The sequence below is a fragment of the Sceloporus occidentalis genome, unplaced genomic scaffold, assembly GCF_023333645.1.
Source record: "Sceloporus occidentalis isolate IW3139 unplaced genomic scaffold, rSceOcc1.0.p SCAF_37, whole genome shotgun sequence".
NCBI classification, from domain to species: domain Eukaryota; kingdom Metazoa; phylum Chordata; class Lepidosauria; order Squamata; family Phrynosomatidae; genus Sceloporus; species Sceloporus occidentalis.
Window position 1 is genome coordinate 2,540,919 of NW_028317017.1, and position 26,899 is coordinate 2,567,817.

General features: G+C 40.3%; 2 protein-coding genes across 2 annotated transcripts; both read left to right on the forward strand.

Moving 5' to 3' along the window:
• The first annotated feature begins 3,447 nt into the window (after positions 1 to 3,447).
• On the forward strand, positions 3,448 to 15,661 carry LOC149297718 (COMM domain-containing protein 4-like). Its single transcript, XM_089488180.1, has 8 exons — positions 3,448 to 3,471; positions 11,665 to 11,736; positions 13,129 to 13,194; positions 13,293 to 13,332; positions 13,755 to 13,874; positions 14,287 to 14,367; positions 14,843 to 15,013; positions 15,621 to 15,661. Exons 1-8 carry the CDS (start codon positions 3,448 to 3,450, stop codon positions 15,659 to 15,661), a joined length of 615 nt encoding a protein of 204 aa, XP_089344306.1.
• Positions 15,662 to 18,303: 2,642 nt separating this feature from the next.
• Positions 18,304 to 26,672, forward strand: LOC149297719 (endonuclease 8-like 1). The gene is made up of 9 exons (XM_089488181.1): positions 18,304 to 18,725; positions 19,196 to 19,315; positions 19,418 to 19,481; positions 23,900 to 23,996; positions 24,121 to 24,245; positions 24,784 to 24,811; positions 25,085 to 25,119; positions 26,107 to 26,431; positions 26,653 to 26,672. Exons 1-9 carry the CDS (start codon positions 18,304 to 18,306, stop codon positions 26,670 to 26,672), a joined length of 1,236 nt encoding a protein of 411 aa, XP_089344307.1.
• Positions 26,673 to 26,899: the final 227 nt, after the last annotated feature.

The window sequence follows — 26,899 nt, forward strand, 5'->3', positions numbered from 1 at the left end:
AGGACATAAAGGCAGCGGGATGCTTGAGGGTACCACTACTTGTTCCGCACACGTTTGCATCAAAAACTTGAATATCTGTTACATGTACAATACATTGAAAAACAATAGATTTGTAGTGATGTGTTCAAATACCGTCAGTTTAGATGCCTGAGCTTGCTGCAATGATAACACAAGAGAGTGTGGAATATATATTATCGTTGTTGGGATTTAACCCCTTCAGTCCCAGGGGCTATTGGCACCTGAGAATGTAGAATATATATTATTGTGTGAGAATGTGGAATAGATATTATCGTTGTTGGGATATAACCCCTTCAGTCCCAGGGGGTATGAGCTGCTCTACTGGCTCTCAGACCAGAGAAATCTGCATGTCCTGATGAAAGTCAGTAATGACTGAAACGTCGACTTGACTTTGAATAAAATGAAATTGTCAATTTAAAGACCTGGAGTGCTGACCATCTTTTTGAAAGTGTTTTGTATGGAAACTGCTGGTTACTAGCACCGGGCTTGGAATATTTGGAATGGTGTGCAATGGACTCTGTGTATATACACACACACACACACACACACACACACACACAGTGATCGACCATAACATTATGACCACTGACAGGTGAAGCAAATAACTATGATAATCTTACTGTCAGTGTGTGGGATATATTAGGCAGCAAGTGAACATTTCGCCCTCAAACTTGTTGTGTTAGAAGCAGGAAAAATGGGCAGGCTTAAGGATCTGAGCAACTTTGACCAGGGACAAACTGTGATGGCGACTGGGACAGAGCATCTCCAAAACTGCAGCTCTTGTGGGGTGCTCCTGGTCTGCAGTGGTCAGTACTTCTCAAAAGTGATCCAAGGAAGGAAAAGCAGTGAACCGGCGACACAGTCTTGAGCGGCCAACGATTCACTCCTAATCTCAGCAAATGTTTCTGAAGTGCCTCTATATGTCCGAAAAATGTAAAAAATTAATTATTTTTATGAGCGCTGTATCCTCGGCGCTATATCCTGGCATTAAAAGAGTTGAAATGTCAGCATTTGAAATACCCTGGGGTGTCTGGTGTTCGAAACTCTATGGTTGGATGGGGTAAATTGAATTTGCTAATTTCAAAGGTGCCCCAAATAGGGCATAGGCGTAAACTGAGCAGATGTCCATTTTTTTTATTTATTTTTTTAAATGTGCATCTCCAAAATTTGGCCTTTTAGCCCCTAAACAAACAAACCTATGTATGGGTGGTATCACTGTACTCAGGAGATGTTGCTGAACACGTATTGGGGTGTTGTTGGACAGTTACATAGCTTATAAGAATTTATAGCTTATATATCAGCTATAAATTCATACTATGTGTGTGAAAAAAAACACAATTATTACCACACACTTTGATAAAGGCTGACGGTGAAATTCACTAAATGTGAGAGGGGAAAATTACAGCTAAAAACTGCAGAAATGTTAAAACAGCCATTGTCACAAAACGTACAAAAAATGAAAAAAAACCAGCTCTGTCCTTAAGGGGCTAATTATGATGTTCCATGGCATTTTCTGGCACTTGTTTTTGGAACCTCATGAAGGATTTAATGAGTCATCAAGACTCTTTATGTGACTGTGATCTATTTATAATTATTTTTGTAAGGCATTGACAAATTTTTTTTTATTTGTTTTCATAATTTAATTTACAAACATTTGTATGCTATTTCATTGTTATTTCATCAAAAACATAATTCTGTTTGATCCAATCAATAACTATCACTGGTGGCATGATTTTGGATGAGCTGAGTAACCTTAATGAACTTAGACACAGAATGTGTATTGTCCTACAAACTCAGTGTTCCATGTGCATTTTTTAATAATCATTTGCTTTTAGGTTTAGAAAAGTAAAAAAAACATTTTGTGGTGCAAGAAGAAGAGCTGACCCTCTTTATCTAAATATCGGAACATGGTAGGAAGAGTAGCTAACAATCTATATACAGATAAAATGAAAAGAACTAGCAGTCTGTCTTTAATAAATATGATAAAGTTGGAATGGTTGGAGTGGCGCAGCTACAGATATCTCACATTTTTATCTCTCTGCGTATGCTGTTCTGCCTGTTTTGGTGTAAACTCACAAACGTAGTCGGGTAAATCTGAACCAGATGCTGTCTTAGTCTAGCCAGTAACTCCACATTCCTCGTGCGTGCACTGTAAAAAAAAAAAAAAAAAAAAGGAAAAGATCGCAATAAACAAACAAAATACCCACACACTACTCACACTACCTTCCTCCAGAATATCTGAACCTGGGGGCAGGACCAGCAGACACTGGCCTGGCAACTCCCGCACGTCTCAAGCACCTGAGTCAGGAATCTGTGATTACCACCTGGAAAGAAGCTTAAAAGACACCTCTTGAATCTTACTGGATAAAGAACCCTTATGTGTGATTAAAATTTGTTTTTGCCAGTCAGTCTCTGTAAATGTAATTACCAAGTCCCTCTCCCAGAGTCTTAGAAAGAAGGGAGGAGCATGCCTGTCTGATCACGGAGCAACATTTTATACAGGCTATACGGTAGGGTTTCTGACTCTCTAGCACAAAGTAGAGCCCTGCGCGGGACTGCTTTTTTAATCCCGTTCGCGCCCGCTGATTTTTTACCCAATCTCGCCCGCTCCCGCAATGTGGGTGTTCCCCTCCCACCACATTTGTGGCCAATCCTGCCCACTCCCGCCACATTTGTGGCCAATCAAGCCCACCTCCTTACCTGAACTGCAGATTTCCCGCGCGGTCCCGCAAGGCTGCCCTCGAGTTGCTCCCTCACAGAGTCTCTTCTCTTGCTCCGCCCAGGAACAAGGCGGAGTCACGGGAAGTGACATTACATCACATGACTCTGTTTTGTTCCTGGGCGGAGCAAGACAGAAAACAGGATTACTGGGACCCGCATGTACAGTGCCTGACCGCCTGCTCCCACCCACAACACCAGCAAGGCCGCCCGCAAGTTTTTTGGCGAGTCCCGCGGGACCTGCCTCCCAATGCAGTCCTCTAGCACAAAGCTCCTCTAAGTGGGATAACTGCTGCTGGAGTAGAGATCCTCTGGCGAGAGATACAATGTAATGTTTCAACTGCTAGTAAAGGAATTGATTGCTCAATGAGGTTTGGCCCGCTTGAATCAATTGGGGATAAGAGATAAGTGTTTAACTCGCCCATACCCGGGAGGAAATCTGGATTATAGGAAAGTGTGTGTAGAAGGCAAGGAAACCCAGAGATCCCTGAGTTAGATACTATGCTTTTCCAAACCCCCGAGGATAGCGGCGGCAGTTGTGTGCGTTACGCAACAAGTGGCTGGATAATGGACCCAAACCAAAGACAAGGGGCTACGAAAGGAGCCCAGCTCTATTTGAACCCATAATTTACTGGTGGGGATAGACCACTCCACTATTCTCCGCAGATGAGAAGCCTGCCAATACGGTGCACACAAACCCCCCATGGGGACATGGATGGGGAGCGTCTGGAACAGGTAAAGAAATCTTGGCAGGATGTTTATCTTCTCTACCCCCACCCTTCCCAACCACATAATATATGGCACAGACCAGTGATGCAGGTCAGCTTTGACTTGCCGCAGCAAAGGTAAGACGTTAAGTTCAAACAGGCAGGCAAGGTTAGTGGGCAAGGACACCCCCAAATATTTAAGAGACCTTGAACTTTTGAGAGACGATGGAAGGGTTCAACACCCTCACTCAACGAAATCCATTCTTTAATCTGGAATCTAATATCGATGGAGAAAATTACTGCTAAGCTACGAGAGAGATTCCACAAATTTGAAGCCATATGGGGCCCATGGCTCACGGTATTCTCCGAGAGGACAACAGTTCTCCCTCTGGTTTACCTATGAGCGCTCCTGATGATGCACCCGGGAATATGTTCACACCAAAATAATTTTTTTTTCTCCCTCTCCTCTTTCCTTCCCTATGTGTGTAAATGTATTTGTCTGACCGTGACCGCACATCTTGTAACACATGATATCGATACAATGTTATGCTGCAAAACAATTGATTTAGATTTGTCTTTTCTTCTACAATTGCGAATAAAAAGTTTTAAACAAAAAAAAAATATATAGAGCTGAATCTTCAAACAATAAATCATCCATTTCTAAAAAAAAAAACAAAAAAAAGAGACGAACACCTGCAAAAATGAAATCGCATTTTCACCTCTGATTCTGAGTGGCTATGTGAACCCCCTAAACCTCAGATTTTCTGAAATTAATCTGTAAATTGGAAAAGGCATCAAAAGCCCTAAATTTACATTCATAAATATGTATTATGCTACCACATAACTCTGGGTCTTTATCAATGTTCCATCTAATTTTTCTTAGTTGGCGTGCGCAGAAAATTTCTCTTGTGCAAAAATTTTCAGAGAGCAAAAATTTTGTGTACACAATATCCGCGCCACCTAAAGTTTCAAAAATGTATTTTTTTTTCCTTTTTTGGGGAAAAATTGTTGTGTGCACAATTTTTGGATGTGTGCGCTCTCTAAAAAAGCTATGTGCGCGCGCACAAGCGCACAGCTTAGAGGGAACACTGGTCTTTACCCTTTTTTTATGAATAACTGTAATGTGAGCTGTGTTAGTCTGGCAAGGCCAATCAGTGAGGTGAGTGAAGTGAGGCCCTAGAATATCAACAAATTTATGGTAATATGAGGTTGGCAGACTGACCCTGGACGTTTACCGCTGATGGCTGCCTGCAGTTCTTCTAACTCAATAGGTGCCTCGAGTGCCACAACAGCATCAGGTGGGAAACGTATCTGTAACTGTTTTGAAAGGTAGTCCTCGATTGTCCACAAACTGGTATGTTCATCAGGAAAATCTGAGATGTATATATTGCAGAATAATCCCGCATCACTGGGTGCTGGAGGCACCAGGCATCAACCAATTGAGAGTCATGCAAGGCCCCTTTAACTTTTTTATTTTTGAATAAGGTATGTGCAACCTCCCTGAAGAACATTCAAAGGTAGGGTTGAGGACCATATCAAAGTTCCCCCCCAGAACAGTGATGCTACCCAGAAATCAACCAATCTACGTGAGGTGGCAGAGACAAAGGTTGGTTGATTGATGTTTGTGGTGTAGAGGGTGGCTAAGGTAATTTTTTGGTGGCCCAAGCTTCCCTTCAAGAAGAGGGCACGCCAGAGTCTCACCAGATATCAGAGACCACAATAGGGGTAGTTTTGGAAATACTATCAGTATTGCCACCCCTTTAGACTTAAGAGCCAGGGGAGCTAGACAGGAAAATATGTGGGAAATAGGTATTTGGGTTCCCTGTCCCTTTTAAAATGGGTCTCCTGTATAAAGACCAGTTTACTCCTAGTGGATTCGAGAGTCTGAAATGATTTGGAACATTTCTCAGGTATGTTAAGACCATCCAAGCCATGTTCAAGCTCATTACTTAGCAACACAGTACCACATAGTCTCATTGGAGAGGAGCCATATAAGGACCAGATTATAACAGAAAAGAGAAAAAACAAAACAAAAATGGGCTTCCTGCCGTGTGCCGTGGTCTCCAGTCCCCCTACAGAGTCCTGTCAGAAGTGCCTGTCCCCTACTCTGTTCAATGTGGTACTGAGCGTTACCGAAGCATCCATAGGCTGTAGTCAGCTTTACGCATAACTTGGTGGTGGCAGCGTATTACCAGTCTGGTGTGGTTTTTGTGGTGTGTTTAAAGGTTAAGCGAGTGAGCAAAGGGCTGGTATATTTAACTCCTGCGCACTCACACCCTATGTGTCCGGTTATCCGATAGCTGACCGTGATAGCAGCCTACTAGCTTTCTAAGTGATCTACTGGTTCTGATCTGGCTTGTTTGTGACAATCCTCCTGGATACCTAATTTGGTAATGTGTCCTTCTGTTACCATCCTGGCTGGCTTGACCACATCTTATTGCCTGAGGGCTTTCTGCCGTGTGCCGTGGTCTCCAGTCCGCCGCCAGTCCAGCTACAGAGTCCTGTCCGAGGTGCCTGTCCCTTACTCTGAGTCTAAGGTGCCATCCAGCTTCTACATTCCTCAGAAGACTTCAGCTGTGTTCCCAGACACAGTGCCCTGTAAAGAGACTTGACCTGATCAGGAAGCACACCCCAATATAGACAATTTCCAATATCAAGTCTTGTGTGTGTTTTCTCTTAGCCTGTCTTTACCTTCCTGTTGGGTATCATGCATGGGTACTGGATTCCTACCAGACCTGCTTTCCTGGTGGAGCTTCTAGTGATGTCCTCTCTCCTCCAATCAGGGGAAAGGATGTCACCTGAAGCTTCACCATTTTGGAGGAAGTTTACACAAGTTTATCTTAGGGCAAAATGATGGAGCTTACGGTGACATCCTTTCCTCCGATCTTTCCCAAGATGCAAAATGAAGTGGAACTGTAGGACAGTGAAGTAGAACTGCAATAGTGGTCGGTGTGTCCTGTATGCCCTGTACCATGACTGGGTACTCCTGTCAAGCTGCTCTTCCTTTTGCCGAGACACCAGTGGTTAACCCCTTCAGGGCCAGCTGCGTTGGTGCCATGACTAGCCATAGCTTAGCGTATTCAGCACATGTACTGTCCTGAAAAGGACAGTGAGTTATTACAGCAGACCACCCCAAGCATTAGATAGAACCAATGTTGAGGTGAAAACAGGACTGAGTTTTATTGAAAACACACCAGTATTTAAGCTGTACAAGGGGGTAATTTACATAGAATAGTCACAGCAAACCACACATAGTTCCCCATTAGGCCCTCCTTTGCACACAGCTCAGTATTTGCATTCGGCCCACTTCAGCCTGGTAGGGTGTCGCTATCGAAGTCTGTAGGGAAGATAGTAAACACAGGCAGTTCCCTGACTTCTGGATGAAACCTGCTGGATATCAGATCTTGAAGGTCTCTGTCCTGTAAGTCCTCACCCGAGGTGTAACACACCACAAATAAAACATCTCCCAAAATGCAGGCGCCCCAAATCTGTGTCCGAGCTCCACAGTCTGTAGAGTGTCTGGTAATTGGGGAAACGTGGCCCACGGTACCAGGGGGAACCCCTTCCAAGGCTAGGGCCCATAGTCTGTAGACTACAAATGCATTCCTAATAGCCTCTTCATCCCTCGATGACTTGCGTCTTTATTCTAATGTTATCACCTTATCATATTCCCGTAATTCTATACCCCATTCCATCAGACTTTGTCCCTGTTATTCTAAATTCAAACACTGAAAACCCAACTATTCCGAGATGAACACAATCATTCCTAATGCTTTCAACCAGCCTGCAAGATCAAAACAGTTCTCTATATTGCCCTTGCTACAATCAACTCATCCCCTCCTCCCAAATATATTGTAAGCTTGCAAGAGCAAGGCCTTCTTCTCCTTCTGTTAATTATATTTAAAGTGTCTTATTTACTTTTATTAAAGTAACAGCACTCCTCATAAACAGCCCATCATCCTGGGGACTTCACCTCATGAGTTTCCCCTCACATCTACTATAATGCGGAAAATTTACTCCCCAGACTACTTCCTCCCCCAAGCTTTGGTGCCCGCAGCTAGAAACAAACAGGAGTGTTTGAGGGCTTGGACATTGTGCCTTCTTATTTAACTATGACAATAATAAAAGCTATTTTTTAACACCTAGATGACAATTGATGGTCCGAGCATGTCACGCACTAACATCTAGTTAGTGACAATTGACATGCCAGGACGATCAATTGACAGGTGCAGAAAGAGAACATAGATAGCTTTCTGCGCCTGTCAATTGACGGTCCTGGCAGTGTTGCTGAATGCCTCAACATCGAGGCATCAGGGGCCATGTCTGACCCTGCCCCGGGGCGTCAACGTCCACGATACACTGTATGGCGGCAGACACCCGTTTTAAAAGAGTTTAGGAGGCCATCAACGATCACTTCCTAAACTTCAATGATTTTGCCAGATGGCAGTGCGTCCTTTCAAAAAATAAAGAAGTTGAAAAAGTTTCATAGAGGGTCTCTCCAGACTCTTCTGAGAACTCTGGCTCCACCTGCAGGTTGAATACAGGTACTGTAAAATATATATATATATATATCTAAAAATAATATTATGAGCAAGTCTTAAAAGCGCTTTATCTTCAAACAATTCTCGCATGGAAAGAGTTAAAATACTGGCATGTTAAATGCCCATGGGGTGTCTACTGTAAAATGTATGATTTGATGGGGTAAATTGCATTGGCCGGGTTCAACAATGTCCCAATTAACATATGGGGAAGGATGACCACATGTCTAATTTCCGTCATAGAAGCCCCAGTGGAAGTACCTGGCAGCAGCGGAGGTTGTCTAGGCGCATCGCGCAGACATTCAGGGCTGCCAGAGAGGAGGAACCCTGTGGGGGGCTAAATGAAGAAAGAAAAAAAAACCACGCCTGCCCGGGCGTCGGGTAATACGAATTGCGCATCCCTGACTGTACACTATTGTAACTGCGCTACGAAATCTTCTGGCTGGGTATGTGTGTGTCTGGTTATGTTAGCACGTCTTGGTATGTGTGTGTGTGTCTAGGCATGTTAGAATGGGTATCTGGGCATGCTTGTGTGTGTCTGTGTATGTTAGAGTGTATACTGTCTGGGAATATTAGTGTGTGTATGTGTCTGGCAATGTTAATGTACACAAAGTGGAGTGCAGAGCCTTTCTATAAATGTCAATCTTGTTGGGGAAAAAAGGCTGTTTAGGCGATGAAGGGATTAATTTTGGCATTTCCAGCAGTGGCACCTGCAAATGTAAGCAAAAAGAAATAATTAGTATTGCAAAATGTGTTTTTCACTATTCCATACCCTAATGCTAAGAAATATTGTGGTATATGTATGAATATGTTTTTTATAACAAAAGCTCTACTAATTGTGCACGCTAAACATGAAAACATAAAGTTTAAACAAACGTTTTATAAAAACGTCACGTTAGGGTAACGCATTCCCTTGGGATTGGCTTCCATTAATTTTCTTAGATGTATTTTAATTAAATACAAAACTGTATATGTTTGCACAAACGAGTAATGGCATATACTCGCACGGAATTTGCCAGCTTAAGTTTACTATAGTGTCAGTTTGTCAATAAAGTTAATTGAAAATGCTTCTCGTCCCATACCACGTGACTTCCCTGTCATCAGACAGGAAGCGTAAAGGCTGCTGGAAAAATGGTGAGGCTTTGATCATATTCGTTTATATATTCATAAAAATGTTATACAATAAAAGTAAAAGATTATTCATTAATTATTTGTGCTACACGGCTCTGCCTAGAATAACCCACCCTGTTAAAAGGTCAGACTGATTTGCCATACAGCCCCACCACGAACATACATATTAAGGTACTTGCTAAGTACGGATACTATATGGATACTATGCTTTTTTTGTGGAGGGAAACACAATTCCGCAATTCCTGTAGTTCAGGAGCGTGAGCTAATAAAAAAATGCATTAAATGACTTGTTTCATTTTTTAATCTGTGTGGAATAAAATAATATGGTGTCTTCAGGTGTTTGCAATAGTTTCATTAGCATGTGAAATTTACTTGTTTTTCCCCATTTCACAGAGACGATATTTTGATTTAAATGCTTTGCCGTTTTCTGTATCTGGCAGTTAGGTATATTAGGTCAATATGCAGCTCTTCAGCTGTTGACCAACTACAAGCACCATAATTCTCATCTGTGAATACCCAGTCATGAGAATATCTAATGGCAGAGCTGTGACAAACTAATTATTGCATTTTTTTTTTTAGGACTGTGCTTAAGTAAAGTGATGAAAATATATAGTATTGTAGACAGAATGCAGCTTTTCTCATCCGAGTGTGTGGCCTTTTGCAACTAGGAACTCTAATAACCCCTGCTGATGGTCTTTTGTACAAATCATATATGGTAGGGCTCTATAAACCCGGGGCTCCATGTCGACTAGAAACCATCTGGAACCCAGGGTTTTGCGGGACAAGGGGGTAAAAACTGTCCAGGTCTACCATTGTGAATTAGGCACCCAATATTTTCCTGCGGGGGGCATTATGTGACAGTGAGGAAATCATAGGGTGCCAGATTCACAACAGCAGAAGATGGTCAGTGGCAGGTCTCTCCGGGGGGGGGTGTTAGTGTATGTGTATACAAGGGCATGCTGTAGTGTCAATGTATATATGTATAGTGCTAGTCAGTCACAAATTGTTTGTTTGTGTTTATGCTGTTATGTCAGAGTCATTGTGTATGTGTATAGTGCTACAGCTAAGTCTGTGAGTGTGTGTGTACTGTAGTGTCAGAGTCAATGTGTCTGTGTGTGTGTATATATATAAGTGCTAGATTCAGGGTATGTGTGTACTGTAAATGCCAGATTCAGTGTGCATGGTCTTAGAGTGTGTGTTTTTATATGTTTAGAGGTTAGCCAGTGTGTGTATGTTGTTGGATAGTGTGTGCATGTATGGTGTTGTATATGACATTAGCATATGTGTGTATGTCAGTGTATAGTGTGTGTATTCGAATTACATTAACGTGTGTACATGAGTGTAGAATGTTAGTTTGTATTTTTGTAAGGTATTTGTGAGCATAAGATGTCAGCATTTGTGTGTCTGTTAGTGTGTGTAAGTGAAAGCATAATGGTTAAACATACAAGCTTGAGTCTTAATGGTATAAAATACTCCTATTCATGAAGTAGTTAACTGCAGTAACATACAAAGTGGTGCAGCACTGATGAAAGATGTGTTTTATCTTGTATTGCCCCAATAAACACCCTTTAACTGAAGACCAGGGGGTAATATATGAAAAGAAAAAACATGATTGGAGAAGAAAAAATTGGCTGACACCTAGATCCAAAACAAATTTGTCCACCCCTGATAATATGGTAATAGTAACTCTTAAAATAGATTAATGTTCTTCTAGAATAAGAATGGAATCTAACCCACACTCTGTAGTGTTTGTGTGAAAGACTGAGCAGAGGCATTTGGCCCCGCATTCTTCCATGATCTGGCACAGTTTCAGAATGCACAGAGGTAAGTTGCATTACCCAGGCATGCATGTGTGAATGTCGGCAAGAAATCTGACGACACCAGTTCAATGAGTTGAGTAAGCAAGAGCTTCTTTATTCAAGTGCGCACAGGGGAGAGTCCAGTTCGCAGACTTCTCTCCCCCTCCTTAATTTTCTAACAATATATAGGCAAAGAAGCGCAAACAGTTATTAGCATATTGTCTAGCCATCTGTTGGTATATTTACTTTGATTTGCTGACACACACGGTTTAAAGAGGTCAAGAAAAATACCCCCCCGCCCCAGACATGTGAAATCTTTACTTACAGAAGGTCAAGAAAGGGACAACTTGTCCTTTGTCGTGGCGGACTCTGATTCTTTTGCAACAAGGCACTTAGAGCAAAGAAAACATACGAAAACATACCATATGTACACATTCTTCCGAGACACAAACAAGACATAAGTAAACTAAGAAATGAGGTAGACATGTGATTGTAGTGTTATCTTATCTGCTATCAGCAGAATAAGCAATGAGGTAAAGATCATTGTACTGACATCCAGAATCAGCAAAATTCTTCAACTTCCACACATGTATATGTGCAGAAGATCCAGGAATGTTGCCTTTGAGGAGACAGGCAGCAGACACTAGAGAATATACCAGTAATAAGCCAAATTTTACAGGAAGGTGGTCACTGGTGATGCAAGTTAGGCTCCATTGGTCAAGTCAGAAAAAGTTAATGTTTTCTCTCTTTCAGAGATTCCGGTTTTGTGGTGATCTGGATTGCCCTGATTGGGTTTTAGCTGAAATCAGTACTCTTGCTAGAATAGTAAGTATGTATTGATTTTTAAGGGGAACTCCCACCATATTTTATATCATTTAGTAACGTTATTGTTAGGTACTCCCCTTCTCATTAGCCTCTGCTATTTGTAAAGTTAGTTCTTGTGACTTGGAACACGTTACTTCTTGCTTTACATGTGATGCAGTGTTGAACATATTTTTTATGTTTTTAAGTATTTATCCTGCAAATGGTGTGAAATGTCTTTACCCCCTTAACGACAAAGACTGTACAGGTTTAAGGACCGCCCATTGTCCTTTTTGTGTTTACACAAGCCACGTAATTTCACAAAAAAGCAAAATGTATGGCTGCAGATTAATTATATTTGATAAACATCACATATTATTCTTTAAAATGTTATTCGTGTAGTGTGGCTTTAACAGCAATCTGTACCAGGGATACACAGACTGATGGCAGAACACCATCTAGTGGTGAAGTCCCTTATAGAACAATTTAGGCTTAAGAATCCCAGTCGTCATTAGAAAACACGGACACGCTTCTTTTCTGAAACGTGCTCCGAAATTCTTCATCAAACATGTTGAGATCCTCTTTATGCTTAAATTTTCCGTTTGGTAAATACCCCAGCAATTTAGTGGCATGCTCTTTGAGAAGTTTCTGTCTCTCCTCTTCAATAATCGCACAACGGAGTGCTTCTCTTCTTTCTTTCTCTTCCCTTTCTTGAAGTTTGCATTCCTTGTATGCAAATAATTGTTGCCGTCTATCTTCAAGTAGTTTCTCTACAGCTCTCTTGTGCTCAAGTTGTTTCATCCTTCTCTTCTGTGCATTCATCTGTTCGATGCAGTCATCCTCTGCGAATTTGGCCAGCATGGCTTGTCTGAAAGCTTCCTCTTCAAACATTTTGCAGTTCCAATAAAATACAACAAAACTATTTTTTAATGGGCTTGGTAGATACTTTCTGCCTGTGGGTACCATAATCAAATACAAAATCTGTACCAAAATTCATTAAAAATTAATAGTTAATTAAATACCACATTGCATAATATATTCCTTTCAGAGACTATTCCACTTCTAATATAATTAGAATTTTAAAGCACTTGGTATGTCTGTTAGTGCTCAATAAATAAAAATACACATACTTGCTTTGCTTTCCATCATTTTAATGTTAGGGCATATTATTATATGTAATTCTTTGTGGTGGTTTGTGGTGTGGTTCTCTTATGTCAAGTAACAAAAACAAAAAACCTACTAATATGACAACAATGGAATAGAAAACAAAAAAGAACATACATTTAAATGTGCATTAAATATTTTCTCATTTTAGGGTACATTTTTAAATGTCTTGTGGTGCCAGGTGTCCTTTTATACCCTGTGATACACCCCTGTTTTTCCGAGCTCACATTATTTTGGTTCTTTTCCTCTCAGTCCTCCATTAAGCTGAAGCTGATTTGTGCTCAGGTGCTAAAGGAACAACTTGGAGAGAAGATTGATGTAAGTTATTTGGTAGAGTGCCATGCTTGGTGACTTTCAGTACATTAACTGACCCATTGTGTTTTTTCTTTATTTTTTTTTTTATTTTTTTTTAACAGTATGAAAAGATTTTGAAGCTGACATCAGATGCTCGTTTGGGTGAGAATGCTTGTTCACAAGTGTTTTTTTTTTTACACTTTTTCTAAGGTCTTCACTATGTTTTGAAATATAGAAGATCTTTCAGACCAGGGATCTGTCATGTTCCCAAATATACTTTGCAATTCCACATTTTCGATTAACTTATACAATGCCGTTAAGATAAGCAACATACAGTATATGGTTTAGAAAGGCACATTTTGGTTATAATATGACAACAGCTTGTTCTCTTGATTTGTTTCTTCAAATTAGGTTATTACACTTTGCTGTAAATTTACATTGTTTAAACGCTCCCATATTGTTAAGCTAAATATCTTCAAAATAGTTACACTGATTGCAGTATAAAAGGCACAGGTTTTTAATAAATTTATTTAATTATAGAAAAACAGTGTGGCAGTGTGGCATGTTTTTTTTTTTTTCTGCAGAGTCTGGCGATATCAAAGCCACAGTTGCTGTCCTGTGCTTTATTCTGTCAAGTGCAGCCAAGCACAATGTGAGCAGTGACAATTTGTCTAGTGAGCTCCAGCAACTGGGACTGCCAAAAGGTTAGATTGCTAGTCGTATGAAGTCATCCACAATAGATCAAACATTTCAAATCTCTAAAATGCAGTTAAAAATACATCATATGCTATCAAATGCATATTTATTTGCATTAATCTGAATCCCTTATACACATTTGCACTCTATCACTACCCTTTAAAAGCCTATTTGTCTGCTACTCTGTAAAACATATATGGTGTGGAATATACGATATGAAAATATTTTCCATATTTGTTCAGATATGAATCTCAGAAAACAGAACACTGTGAGCTGGAAGTAGAAGATCTTTCGTGCATTTCCATATGAGAACATTGATAAGCAGATATACATTTTAGATATGTACACGGAGGCATAAATAGGGATTTTTATTTATATGCTACAAAATAACTTTTTGAGATCCACCATATTATGTTACAGAACATGCTGCATCATTATGTAGATCTTATGAAGAGAAGCAAAATGCTCTGCAAGAGGCACTGAGGGAGAACAGCTTACGATGTGAGTATTAAACCGGATTTACCACTAAGTTTGGGATCACTTAGAAATGTCCAGTGGAAATCAAATTTTGTTTATTAAAATAACACTAAATTGATCAGAAATACAATGTAGACATTGTAATGTAGTTAGTGACTATTCCACCTGGAAACAGCAGATATTTAATGGAATATACGCATACAGAGGCCCTTTGTCAGCAACTATCAATCCTGTGTTCTGATGGCTAATCCAAGTTTTAAAGGCTAAATGATCCTTAGAACACACTTTTGCGATAATGATGGCACAGCTTGAAATGTCCTTGTGTGTAATATATATTACACACACTCACCTTATATATTTTTTATCTGAATTTTTTGCTAAACAGTTGTACTATTTTATTGCATCCCCCCCCATATCCAAAGGAAAAAAAATTTAACCTTTCCATTCTCTGAGGCGTGTTAGAAAGTTGTGCTTCTTTGATCTCTCTTTGTCCTTTTAGTGATGCGCTTGTCCTCGCTGAGCTGGCGAGTTGACCAGACACTTAGCTCTAGTGTTGTACAGCAAGTGAATGAGCCACTTGTGCACCTAAACCTATGTGTGACCGATACTTACAGTTCCAAACCTGTCACCGTTACTATGTCTGCCATGAAACTAAGAGTACTATTGACAGGTAAGATAAGTCATTGTCATTGTGGGTTGAGATGTATAGAGTAGAACAGTGTTAAGGATTGGAAATAAACCTTATGTTCATTTATAAAAGTTAAAACCAATGGACAGACTAATGAATAGTTTTTGTTTGGTGTCAAGTTTAATGACATTAGTGAGTTACCATTTGCATAGACAACACTGCCCAGATCTTTAGTCTGATTAGATTTGCAACTTTGTTCCATTAAAGGATAAGTAAATGTTAAAAGTTATGTAAAGGAAGATCCATTTGTATTTAGGAAATTCTATGTATTCATTTAAATATACCTTTGTCACTTCTGCCAGCAACTAGGACATAGTTTGTGTTCTCTATAAGAACAGACAATGGTACAAAGTTCCAGCTGATTAGACCATTCCATGTAGTGCTATGGTGATAAGGACATTTTCCAAATCGCACAAATTGAAACTATAACCTCCAAAATCTCTTGCATCTGCAGAGTTTTTGCTGTACTTTTTACAGTATTTTGAAAATATTTCCTGTTTTTTAATGCAGCTTGATGCAGTTTTCTTCCTCTAATGTTGATGGCTGTTGTGACCATCTGACAGATCAATTCACTTTTCTCTATTTGTAGAAATGAAGCAAGCCTTGGAAATTATGAATGCGCTAAACTAACACTGCTAAATCCACAAATCTTCGAAAAGGATTCTGGCACAGGGAGACCTTGCTAAGAATGATGGAAGAGAAGATTCCAAGCATCACCGACCAACAGTATTCCAACTTGTGCAGTACTTTATAACGTGAGCTGTTCCATGCCTTGTATTTAAGGCAAGCTTGGTGGATTGTTTGGATTTTGTGGAGCTTTGTAAGTCATTGCCTGCAGACCTGGTACATTTTTGTAAAGTTTCCCTGTGATACCGCCTTTAATTGCTGAAGTTGATCCATATGTGCCAAGATCAGAATATTTGGCTGAGGAAGTAGACTCATCAAACATGGCAGATTGAGAACTTCTATCTGGAAATCACAAGAAGTGTCGTTGACATAAGAACTATTCCATATATTGCTTGGTATCAGCACCTGCACTTATTTGCATTCAGTAAAATGCATTGAAGGCAATAGTAAATGTTCTAAAATATGCATTAAACAAACATTTTTGAGACTATTTTTTGTAAATAAAAATGTTACCTTATAGATATGACCCCACGCATTTTTTCCTATTTTGTTGCATTACAACCTGGATTTAAGATTGTGTTTTTGTAACATTTTATTTACACAACAAGCCTACCGCTTTGAAACAAACAAAAATGAAGACAAAAAAAACAGAAAACGTGAGCGTGCACACTATTCACACACACACACACACACACACACACACACACACACACACACACACACACACACACACACACACACACACACACACACACACACACACACATCTAGGCACTGTTTTTTTTTCCGCATTCTCCAAAGCAAAACTGCTCTAGCTCCTTCTAGTTGGATAGATTCCGTTGGTGTACAGCAATCTTTGTCATACCAAAGATTCTCAATTGGATTGAGGAAAGCTTTGACTAGGCCATTCCAAGACACTTCAATTTTTCTTCTTAAACAACTCGAGCATTGCTTTAACAGTATGCTTAGGGTCATTGTCCTGCTGGAAGGTGACCCTCTGTCCTAGTCTTAAATTTCTCTGTATTTAACTTCATCCATCATTCCTTCAATCCTGACCAGTTTCCCAGTCCCCGACTATGAAAACCATTACCACATTAAGATGCTGCCACCTCCATGCTTTCTTATGGGGCCGGTGTTCTTGCACCACCTCATCTCATCGTCTAATCTGACCAGAGTACCTTCTTTCATATGGTTGGGGAGTCTCCCACATGCCCTTTGGTGAACAGCAAATGTGCATGCTTTTTTTTTTCCCCTTTAAGCGGTGTTTATTTCTGGCCACTCTCCAGTAAAGCCCAGCTCTGGACAGATACCTGAATCTCTGCTATGGAGCTTTGCTGCTCATTCAGTCATATGCCAGCGCTCAGCAGTGAAGCTGTGTGCACCGCGGCAGAGCAGCGAGACAGAGGCCTCACGCCCCCACCACAGGACTGGCCGGTAAGTGACCTACAAAGGGGGTTAGGGAGAGGGTAGATAGTGAGAAGGAGGGGGGTAGGGTAGATAGTGTGAGAAGGGGGTAGATGATGTGAGAAGGGGGTAGATTGGGTTGGGAGTGGCCCTTAACAGATTCTCGCACCGGGGCCCTGAGGCTTCTAGTTACGCCCCTGGTCTCTTCCTAACCCCTAAGATGCTGCTGTAAGGTCCATAAAGGTGGCAGGAACCTTCCCAATTAAAAATATATTGCTCCGAATTTTAGTCCAAAAATCAAATTCGTTGTCCAAAAACGAATATGGAAAAAACGAAAATAATGTCCAAATACTGTACACGTACTAAAAAATCCCCTGGCCCTGAAGGGGTTAACAAACATACCGTAAAAAATGGCACCACCCCATTCTGTAAGAAAATCAGTCTGTCATGAAGAGGTTAACAACACCACATTTTATTGGCCATTGATATCTTCATGGCAGCGCTCACTTTCCTGAAGTTAATTCTCCCAACCGCCACCAGCTGGCATTTAACACACTAATCAGTCCCGTCCCCACTTGTTTGTATTATGAAGCTACGCAGTCCTAAAAAGATAAGGAAATCACACGGGCCTCTGGGTTACACAGGAAAAGGCGACGCCCCCAAACAGTAAATAGCCAATCAGTGCGCGGAAAAAGAGCGCTGCGCGAAAACTGCGGAGAAAACTCACGGGAAAGGTGACAGCGCGGAAAGTTTTGCTAAATAGCGAAAAGGTGAGCGATCGCGGTACAGCAGACTTGGCGGTGAAACCGTAGCGCTTTCAATGCGTGATGGATTAAGGTTACACTGCACGGCTACCGATGTTTCTCTAGTAAAAATGCAACTGAAATCCTTCTTGGCTGGGATTAGTGTGAGTTGGATCTCCAGTTTGTACAGCATTAATGACACTCGGACCCTAATAAAGAGCGACACGGCGGGATCTCGAGTAAACCGTGGCGCACAATGTGTATTATAACGGCAGGCCAGGTCAGGGTGTGCGGTCCAGACATGTACAGACACCATGTTAATAGGCAGTCGTCTTTGAAACATACTACGTGCAATATGTTTTATTAATGCTTTTGAGTTCCACAGATCTACTTCTGCATCCATTCAGCGGTTCTTGTGCAGGGGGTTTCCTGGAAGGTGTTCCTGGCAATCATATGTTTATTCAGCTTACCTATGTTTTTATGGTAGGTCCCAGAGAGATGCCTGAGTGCCCAGAACTCCATCTTGCCAGCATATTTATTAACACCAGATGTGCCGGACTGCACTTTGGAGGAGCGGTAAAGAAATCAGCGGTCAGCAAGAATGCGGAGGTGCCTTTCAGCTGCCCAGATTACACAGTCAGTTCTGTGTCGCGTGGGAAAGAGCTAAAGGTGTTCCTCAGCCCGGTGTCTTCTAAGTATAAAGCCACCCATATTGTCTTTCGGTTCGGTATGTCTGGTAGTTTCACAATGACCCCGGACGATGAGATCCCCAAGCATGCCCATCTCCGTTTCTACACCAAAGAGGTTCCTCGTGAGGTGCTCTGCTTTGTGGATCCGAGGCGTTTTGGATCCTGGGAAGTAAACGGCTCGTGGCAACCAGAACGTGGCCCGTGTGTGATGCAGGAATATGAGAAATTCAGGTTTGGAGGACCACGTCATGTATATCGTATTTTTTATTGATAGGTAGAATTGCCTACTTATAAAACAGTGGTCTCTGTGGATTCTTGTCGGACTGGAATTCGGTTAATTGAAAAGGGATTATTAAATGGCCATGGTAATACTACGAACGCTAACGTAATTTGGTTTTCTCTTGTTACGTTTGGTCTTTAATAATTTTTACATCAGAAGCGTTTATCGGATTGTTTCTTAGCGCAACAAATACTATCAACCCATCAGTGACCTTTTGCGTCACACGAAGCTAGTATTCATTATACCAGATTAGATATAAATGGGGCAAGTTTAGTTATCTGCAGGTCTATGTTTCTAAGCTCCAATGCTGTAAAACTGGTCAGTAGGTACTTTGAAACATAATCATTTTGGTTCCAGTCACTTTTAATTTCCGCTAAGGTTTTTTGTGTCTTTTTTTTTTTTTCTTTCATGTTCCGTACAGGGAGAACATTTTGGAAAACTTGTCTGACAAAACGTTTGAGAAGCCCATCTGTGAGGCTCTCCTGAACCAGAAATATTTCAATGGTGTTGGGAACTATCTGCGGTCCGAGATCCTGTTTCGGTAAGGGTGCAATTGATTGGAGAGCCTTTGATGGGTGATGCAGGTTAGCAGAGGAGATGGTGAATAAAAAGAGTAGTTACTGAAAGATTATCTACTCAACAGGTCACAGGTCCCCCCATTTATGCCAGCTCGTGCTGTCTTGGAAGCTGTGATGCATCAGACTCAGGTGAATCACAATGGTATATTCATTTTATGAATCCTTTAGTCCTCCCAAATAGATAATTTTTGGTTAATCCAGTCGGATTTTGACCTATATGTCCTAGTGTGCAGAGGTCCGCTTGCAGTTCACAGAATCCCGATGTTAAGATCTCGGGCTCCATTTCTGTCCGGCGGGCATCTGCGCACACTCCCCGGTTACCGGGGCTGCTTCTCGATATTCCTCCACTGGCGTCTGGTGAACCGATCGTGCGTGAAGCGGGAGGTCAGGTCTGGGGATTCCGCAACAAACAGAAAAAAGGCTGTTCGTCTCCATTGGAACCCCCAGAGGAAGTTACTTACCGGGGCGCAGCTATTTCCCACGGATGGAACCATGGGTCAGAGGGACGTTTAAGGACGCGAGTTGGGGGCGTGGTTTTTGAGTGACGCCGGATTTAAAAATCCAATAGTACTCTTCTGTTGCTGTTCTACTTTTGACCCTTCGCCTGCCTGACTACCCCTTGCCTGCTGATTTTGTACCTCTGCCTGTGACTCTTGTTTACCGACCTGGCTAGTCTGACTACCTGCATAGTATACCTGACTCTTGGCTCGTCTGACTACCTGCATAGTATACCTGACTCTTGGCTCGTCTGACTACCTGCATAGTATACCTGACCCTTGGCTTGTCTGACTACCTGCATAGTATACCTGACCCTTGGCTCGTCTGACTATCGGCATTGTGTAAGGACTCGACTATCCTGTTCTACTTACCTGCTTCTTGCTGCGCCTCACTGCTTCAGCTCAGTACCTACATTTTTCTGCCAGCATGGAGGCCTCCTCACTGTTGGGATCATCTAAGTCCTGGGTTACCTGGTGGTTCTCTAGACAGAAGAACTCCTGCGGTGAGTGCCCTTGGTGCTAGCGAACGTGACAATGTCACTTGGTATTTTTGTAAAAGGCCAATCTGCCATTTTTATTTTGAAGAGTAGTGAGATAGGCCAGGTTAGCTTCAGTGTCCTCTCAGAATCAGAATTTTTACAAGAAATGCCATCGCATTTCAGGAAAGTGGTGTGCTTACATGGATGTTACCCCTCGGCAGCCGGGTTTAAGATTGAACCCCTTGGCACCCAGTCAATGTCTTTTGCAGGAAAGTCTGTCCTACGGGATACGATGGCAGCGAGGCTGAGGTGTTTCGGCCTTTTGCATAATGTATGCTGAGGTATAAACATAGAGGGCAAATACATTCAAGTTCCTGATGTTTGACACAAGCAAGGCCTGTGACATTGCACTGACCACAATACAACGGGGAAAAGTCACATCACGACAAGGCCGGACTGGAAATTAATACCTGCCCTGGAAATAATTGAATACCAGCCCCTTTCTTCATTGTGCCATTTTTGTTGGGCTCTGGCCTCAATATTTTTTGTTCAGAATAGGGACAAACCCTCCATTTTAGAGTATATTTGAACACATTAATTAGTCTTATTAAGATACATCCAAAAACACAGTTCCTGATATGACTGTGCCTCATGACATCATGTAATAGGATGGGACCAACCGAGAGAGTTCAGTTTTAAAGTTTGTAAAATGCGGAAAAAACCCACATCTTTAGTATTAAATAAACTGTTTTTCAAATGTATTTAACCCCTTAAGGACCGGGCTCATTTTTCGTTTTGTACCCTGTGGGACCGAGGCTGTTTTGACACTTTTGTGGTGCTTGTGTTCAGCTGTAATTTTCTCCTCACCCATTTAGTGTACCCACATAAGTTATATATTGTTTTTTTCAGGACAAGATGGGCTTTATTATTTTGATCGTATCATCTTATTTACTATAAAAAAAATAAAAAAAACATGGTGCAAAATTGAAAAAAAAACACATTTTATGACTTTTATTTGAAAAATCTTTTACTCACCTAAAAAAGCAAGTAAAAAAACTAGCTAAATAGATTCTACTACTTGTCCTGAGTTTAGAAATACCCAATGTTTTTATGGTTTTTTGCTGTTTTTTGTAAGTTATAGGGCAATAAGTACAAGCAGCGTTTTATGATTTCCAAATCTTTTTTAACAAATCTGGTCAGTCTGCCTCCATCTCCTCTTTGGAACATCTTTGAAGCCGGTTAACTCAATTTAACCCATTCAAACCATATATTTTTGAAAACTAGACACCCCAGGGTATTCCAAATGCTGTTATTTTAACCCTTTCCATGCACCAATTATACAACTACACTTTGTCAAACTTTGTAATAGTAATTTTTTTTATTTTTTTTCCCACACAAATTGTACTTTAGTTATAGATATACAGGTGCTGGTATATGTCACTGTCAAACAACACCCCAATATGTGTTCAGCAACATCTCCTGAGTACAGCGATACCCCACATGCATGGGTTTGTCAGATTGTTTGGCTGGTAAAAGGCTACTTTTGGGGCATGCATAATTCAGGTGGTCATTTGGTCATTGTGCCTCCCTCTCCTCTTTGGAATATCTTTGAAGCCGGTTAACTCAATTTAACCCATTCAAACCATATATTTTTGAAAACTAGATACCCCAGGGTATTCCAAATGCTGTTATTTTAACCCTTTCCATGCACCAATTATAGAACTACACTTTGTCAAACTTTGTAATAGTAATTTTTTTTATTTTTTTTTCACACAAATTGTACTTTAGTTATAGATATACAGGTCCTGGTATATGCCACTGTCAAACAACACGCCAATGTGTGTTCAGGAACATCTCCTGAGTGCAGTGATACCCGACATGCATGGGTTTGCCGGGTTGTTTCAGATTTAAAATGCCACATTTGGGAAGTGCGCTTTTTTTCTCCATTTTGGTCAGTCTGTACCTATGCCCTATCTTTGAGCTAGGCCACTCCAATTTACCCCATCAGCCATTTTTTTTATATATTAGACACCCCTTGGGTATTTGAAGTGCTTTTATTTTAACTCTTTGTTGAGATTTTTGAGAAATTTTAGCACTTGCTCAAAATAATAAACTTTATTTTTTAATTTAATTTTATTTTTTTAATACTTTTTTTATATTTTTTTTTACACATTTTGCTGGTACTGGATGGTTCATCTAGTGACATCACTGCATAATTATTTTTAAATGTTAGCACTTTTTTTAAAAAATTTTTTCCATTTTTTATTTATTTTATTTGTTTTGAATATTTTACTAATCACATAGTGATTAGAAAGCTGGGCTCCATTGACTTGCATGGTTGAATGCAGTACCTGTATTCAACCAGCAAGTGGAGCCAGTTCTCTAGAGGGTCTGGAGACCCTCTAGCGAACTTTTTCGTCTTTATTGTTTTATTTCCCGGGCCGCCGCCATCTTGCGTTGATCGCCTCCTAAACGCTTTTAAAACGGGCGTCCGCCGCCATACAATGTATGGCGGCTGTTGACGCCCCGGGGAGGGGCCAGACATGGCCCCCGATGCCGATCTCGGCCTTGCTGAATGCCTTGACATCGAGGCATTGCAGCAAGGCCGTTTAAGCGAAGAAAGTGATCCTTGATCAGGACCGTCAAAGGTCATTTAGTGACCTTCTTGTTATGACGGTCCTGAACCGGCAAAGGTCGCGAAGGGGTTAAATAAATGAATGTAAACAAAGTTATTCACAACAGAGAGGTCTCTTTCACCGTAGGCAATACACATTGCAAATTAACTTGTAGCTCACCTAAAAAAACAATTTAGAGCCAAGAATGTATCAGGGAGGCTGAGGGAGGGGGATATGTGTGAGCGGCATAATTGTCGGAGAGTTAATGTGTGTGTATATGTGTAAGTGTATATTGTTTGTGGCTGTGTATGGTGTGTATGTGTAACTGTATGTATATGTTGTAAGAATGTGTGTATGTGTAAAGTGTTGCATCTACTTGATACAACAACTACATATTGCTTGAATGCCACTGATTTCTCTAGATGTGTAGTAATGTACTGCTGTTGGCCACCAGGTGGCGCTTTCACACTATTGATTTACTTTCTAGCCTTGTCTATAAATCAAGTTTGTTTCTAAATGAAATACTACTATGTGAATGAGACCATGGAGGCTGTTACTCATTACTCTATTATGTTTGCAGATTCCATTGATGAACTACACAGTTCATTCCCATGAATGATGTCTCATTCTCAAGTACACAATGCCCCATTCCAGAGATTTTTTTTAACCATGTATCAATGTTTCTCTTTTCTGTACTACATGTTGTGTGTTTCTGCCCACTATAAACAATATATTGTGATGTTTCCAGTGCGCCTCGGCATTCTTTCTTTTTGCTTAAGACATACTGATAGAGAAGAGGCCACTACTCTTGGACGTTACAATTTTTATCATGCGCAGTGCACATTTTAATGCTCTCACGATCTCATAATTGAAGTTTGAGTTTGATTAAATGCTCCTTGACTTTTCTTAAGTGGATGTTTTTTGAGCCATCAATTTCCATTGCTGTTTTCTTTCAGCGCAATGACACCCCCCTCAGGAAAGTGAAGCTTAAGGAAGAAACTCCAGATCTATTGCAGCTCTGTCATATAGTTCCTAAGGAGGTGGTAGGCCTAGGTATGAAGATGTGAAGGGCTTTAAAGGCGAGCAGCCTTTATACAACAATTTAGAAAAACAATCAACTGAATTTTTCATTTCAATTAGGGGCAGAAATCTTTATTTTCTTATGTTTTTTCCTAAGGTGAAAAAGGTTATAGTCCAGGTCAGTCCAAAGATTACTCCATGCTTCTTAATTGGGCACAATGTTACTTTGTTCCTGGAATGAAATCTATGAAAGATCACAATGGAAGAAAAGTTTGGTTTCAGGTAACAAGAAATACTATAATCTATATGCATCATGCCTCTTAAAATCTTCATAAGGAAGGGTGAATTATTATAGGTACCGCAAGAGGTCAACAGTATGGCTTTACACTCATTTTATCAGCATCACTATGGGTCACCATGTGCAAATGAAGTATTTTCCACCGCACCAGGTCATCTGAATATGGTGCCATGCGTTGATGTTACAAAAGTGAAACCTTTTGAAGTATGTTAACCAATGCATTTGTCTGCAATTCTTATAACACAAGTATTATTATTATCTTTTATTTATATAGCGCCAACAGTTTACGCAGCGCTTAATACAATACAATACATATATTCAAGGGGTATGACAAGACGAGAATTGACAGACTAAAACAAACCGATACAAAACCTGATCGCAAGCTTATAATCTTGAGATTGTATAGATTGTTCAATAAATTCATAGATTCGGGTAGCAAGGTCCCTTTAAGAGTTCAAGTATACACTAATTCTGCATTGTTATAAATGACTACCTATACTGATTTCTTATATCTTGTTACAGGGTGATCCAGGACCTCTTGCTCCTAAAGGTAATTTACTTTGTTTATAGAACAGCTAATGTCTATACCTCTTTATTTTCCGCTCCAACTACCTAAAGCTTTATGCAGGTGATCTTCGGCTTTAGCTGTCTGAATTCATTGCATTGTGACGATATCTTCTCTTAACTTCTAATATTGTTCTTCTGCAGTTTGTAGTGTGTGCATTTACGTTCCAGTCGCTGTCTCCTGGAATTTAAAATATTTGTCCTTCCTAGGGTTTTTGAACTAATTTTCTAATACTGTTTGTTTGTTATAAATAATTAGGAGCCAAAGCAGAAAAGTATCAGGGACATGCAAAGGTAAACGTTTTTGTTTATTGCAAATGTAAAGGTATAATCTCCTTTAGTAAAAACTTTAATGGGTATTCTTAACTGGTTGAAACACTGCCCCCCCCCCCCGGACTGCAGTAAAATAAAAGAAAAAAAGCATACATTATTACTATTTGATCACTGATTAGTGACTGTTGCACCATAGTAAGAGTCAGAATGTCAGATGGTGGCACCCTTCTGCTCACCAAAAACAAAGTAGAAAGGTTGCAAGAGATCCTCCTCAGATCTCTGAGCTCCTCATGCAGGCTAATAACAACATTTAAAAATAAATAATTAAAAAAAAAAGTCAAAATAGATGCCTACACACCTTTTTTACTTGTTTCTCAATTATAGCTTTTATTAAAAAAAAATAGTTTAGATGAATTAACATTTACTGGTAAAACTTTTTTCCTATAGGGTCGTCTTATATTCAGGCTTTTTCCTTTTTTTTTTTCTAAATTAATATTCGGATTTGGGGGGTCGTCTTATAATCGAGCAAATACGGTAATATGTATATAATTTTTTTTTCTTTCTAACTTTGGAAATATATGTAATGATATATCCCAATGCTGTATTTGTGTAAGAAAAAAATAAAGAAAATGTTTGTGCTTTACTGCATTTATGAAATATAAACAAATAATATTGTTGTTCAATTTTTTATACAAGTTGCTCGGGTGGCTGGAGTATACCTTTTTTATTTTTTGATTTAAAAAAAGCAAAAACTTGTGGTTTTTCTAAAACAGAATTACATTAACTGAAATCATACACAAATAGGTGAGAACAATCCACAGAGAAATGCATATGCTCTTATCTACACAATTACTTACTAATTACTTACAATTACTTGTAATTGCAATTTTGTTATATAATGCCACTAATAGTCAGTTTTACCTGACCAAAATCACTGATATGTACGATTAAACAGCTTATAAGGGAAAACCTATCCATAACACCACGGTCTGCAATCTTTATATGCAGGTGGGAAAAAATACAGCCAAACGTAAAGCTGTGATGAAAAGAGAGGAAGAAGAACAAGCAGAGAACAAACTGGAGACAAAAAAAGAACTGAGAACAAGAAGGAAACTGGAAGACTCTAAGAAAAAAGAGAAACCACAGAGGGGAAAGAGTGCGAGGCATGGGGCAGAGAAAGAGTGTACCAGTAAACGAGGTCGATCGGTTAAAACCACATCCTCGTTGCGCATGCCTAAAGGCTCGCCGGCTGCTAAAACTATAACACAACTAGTCCATGATACTACTACGCCAACACGGAACTCTGCAAGACTGAGAACGCTGAGGACAATTGGTGAGATCATTCATTCCATGTACAGTATACACTCCCCTCTTCACTTTAATGGAGCATTTTGATGGTAGCTTAGAGATAAGGCAACAAAATTAATTTGTCTTAATAGTTTGCATTAAAAGTAATACTAAGCGTGTTTGTTAATGAATCACAAGCAAACACAAAGTCTGATCTAGTAGGATTTAAGTACCAAATATTGATATCAACTTTTTTTCTGTTCACAGCTGGTCGGGGAGGTGATTGATAGCTGCCAGCATGTGACATAAAGGCAGGAGCTTTGGCATCTTTCAAGATTAATGAAAAACAGTCCTTATAATTCTGGCTGATTCATGTTTCCATACCTGGGAGCTCACAGACTGGAGATCTGGAGTCTCTAATATTTTACACAAAATTCCGGGTGAAGGAATGTACTGTGCATCTCACTGCTTCATACTCTATTGTGATTGAAACATATATGGACCTCCTAAGTAG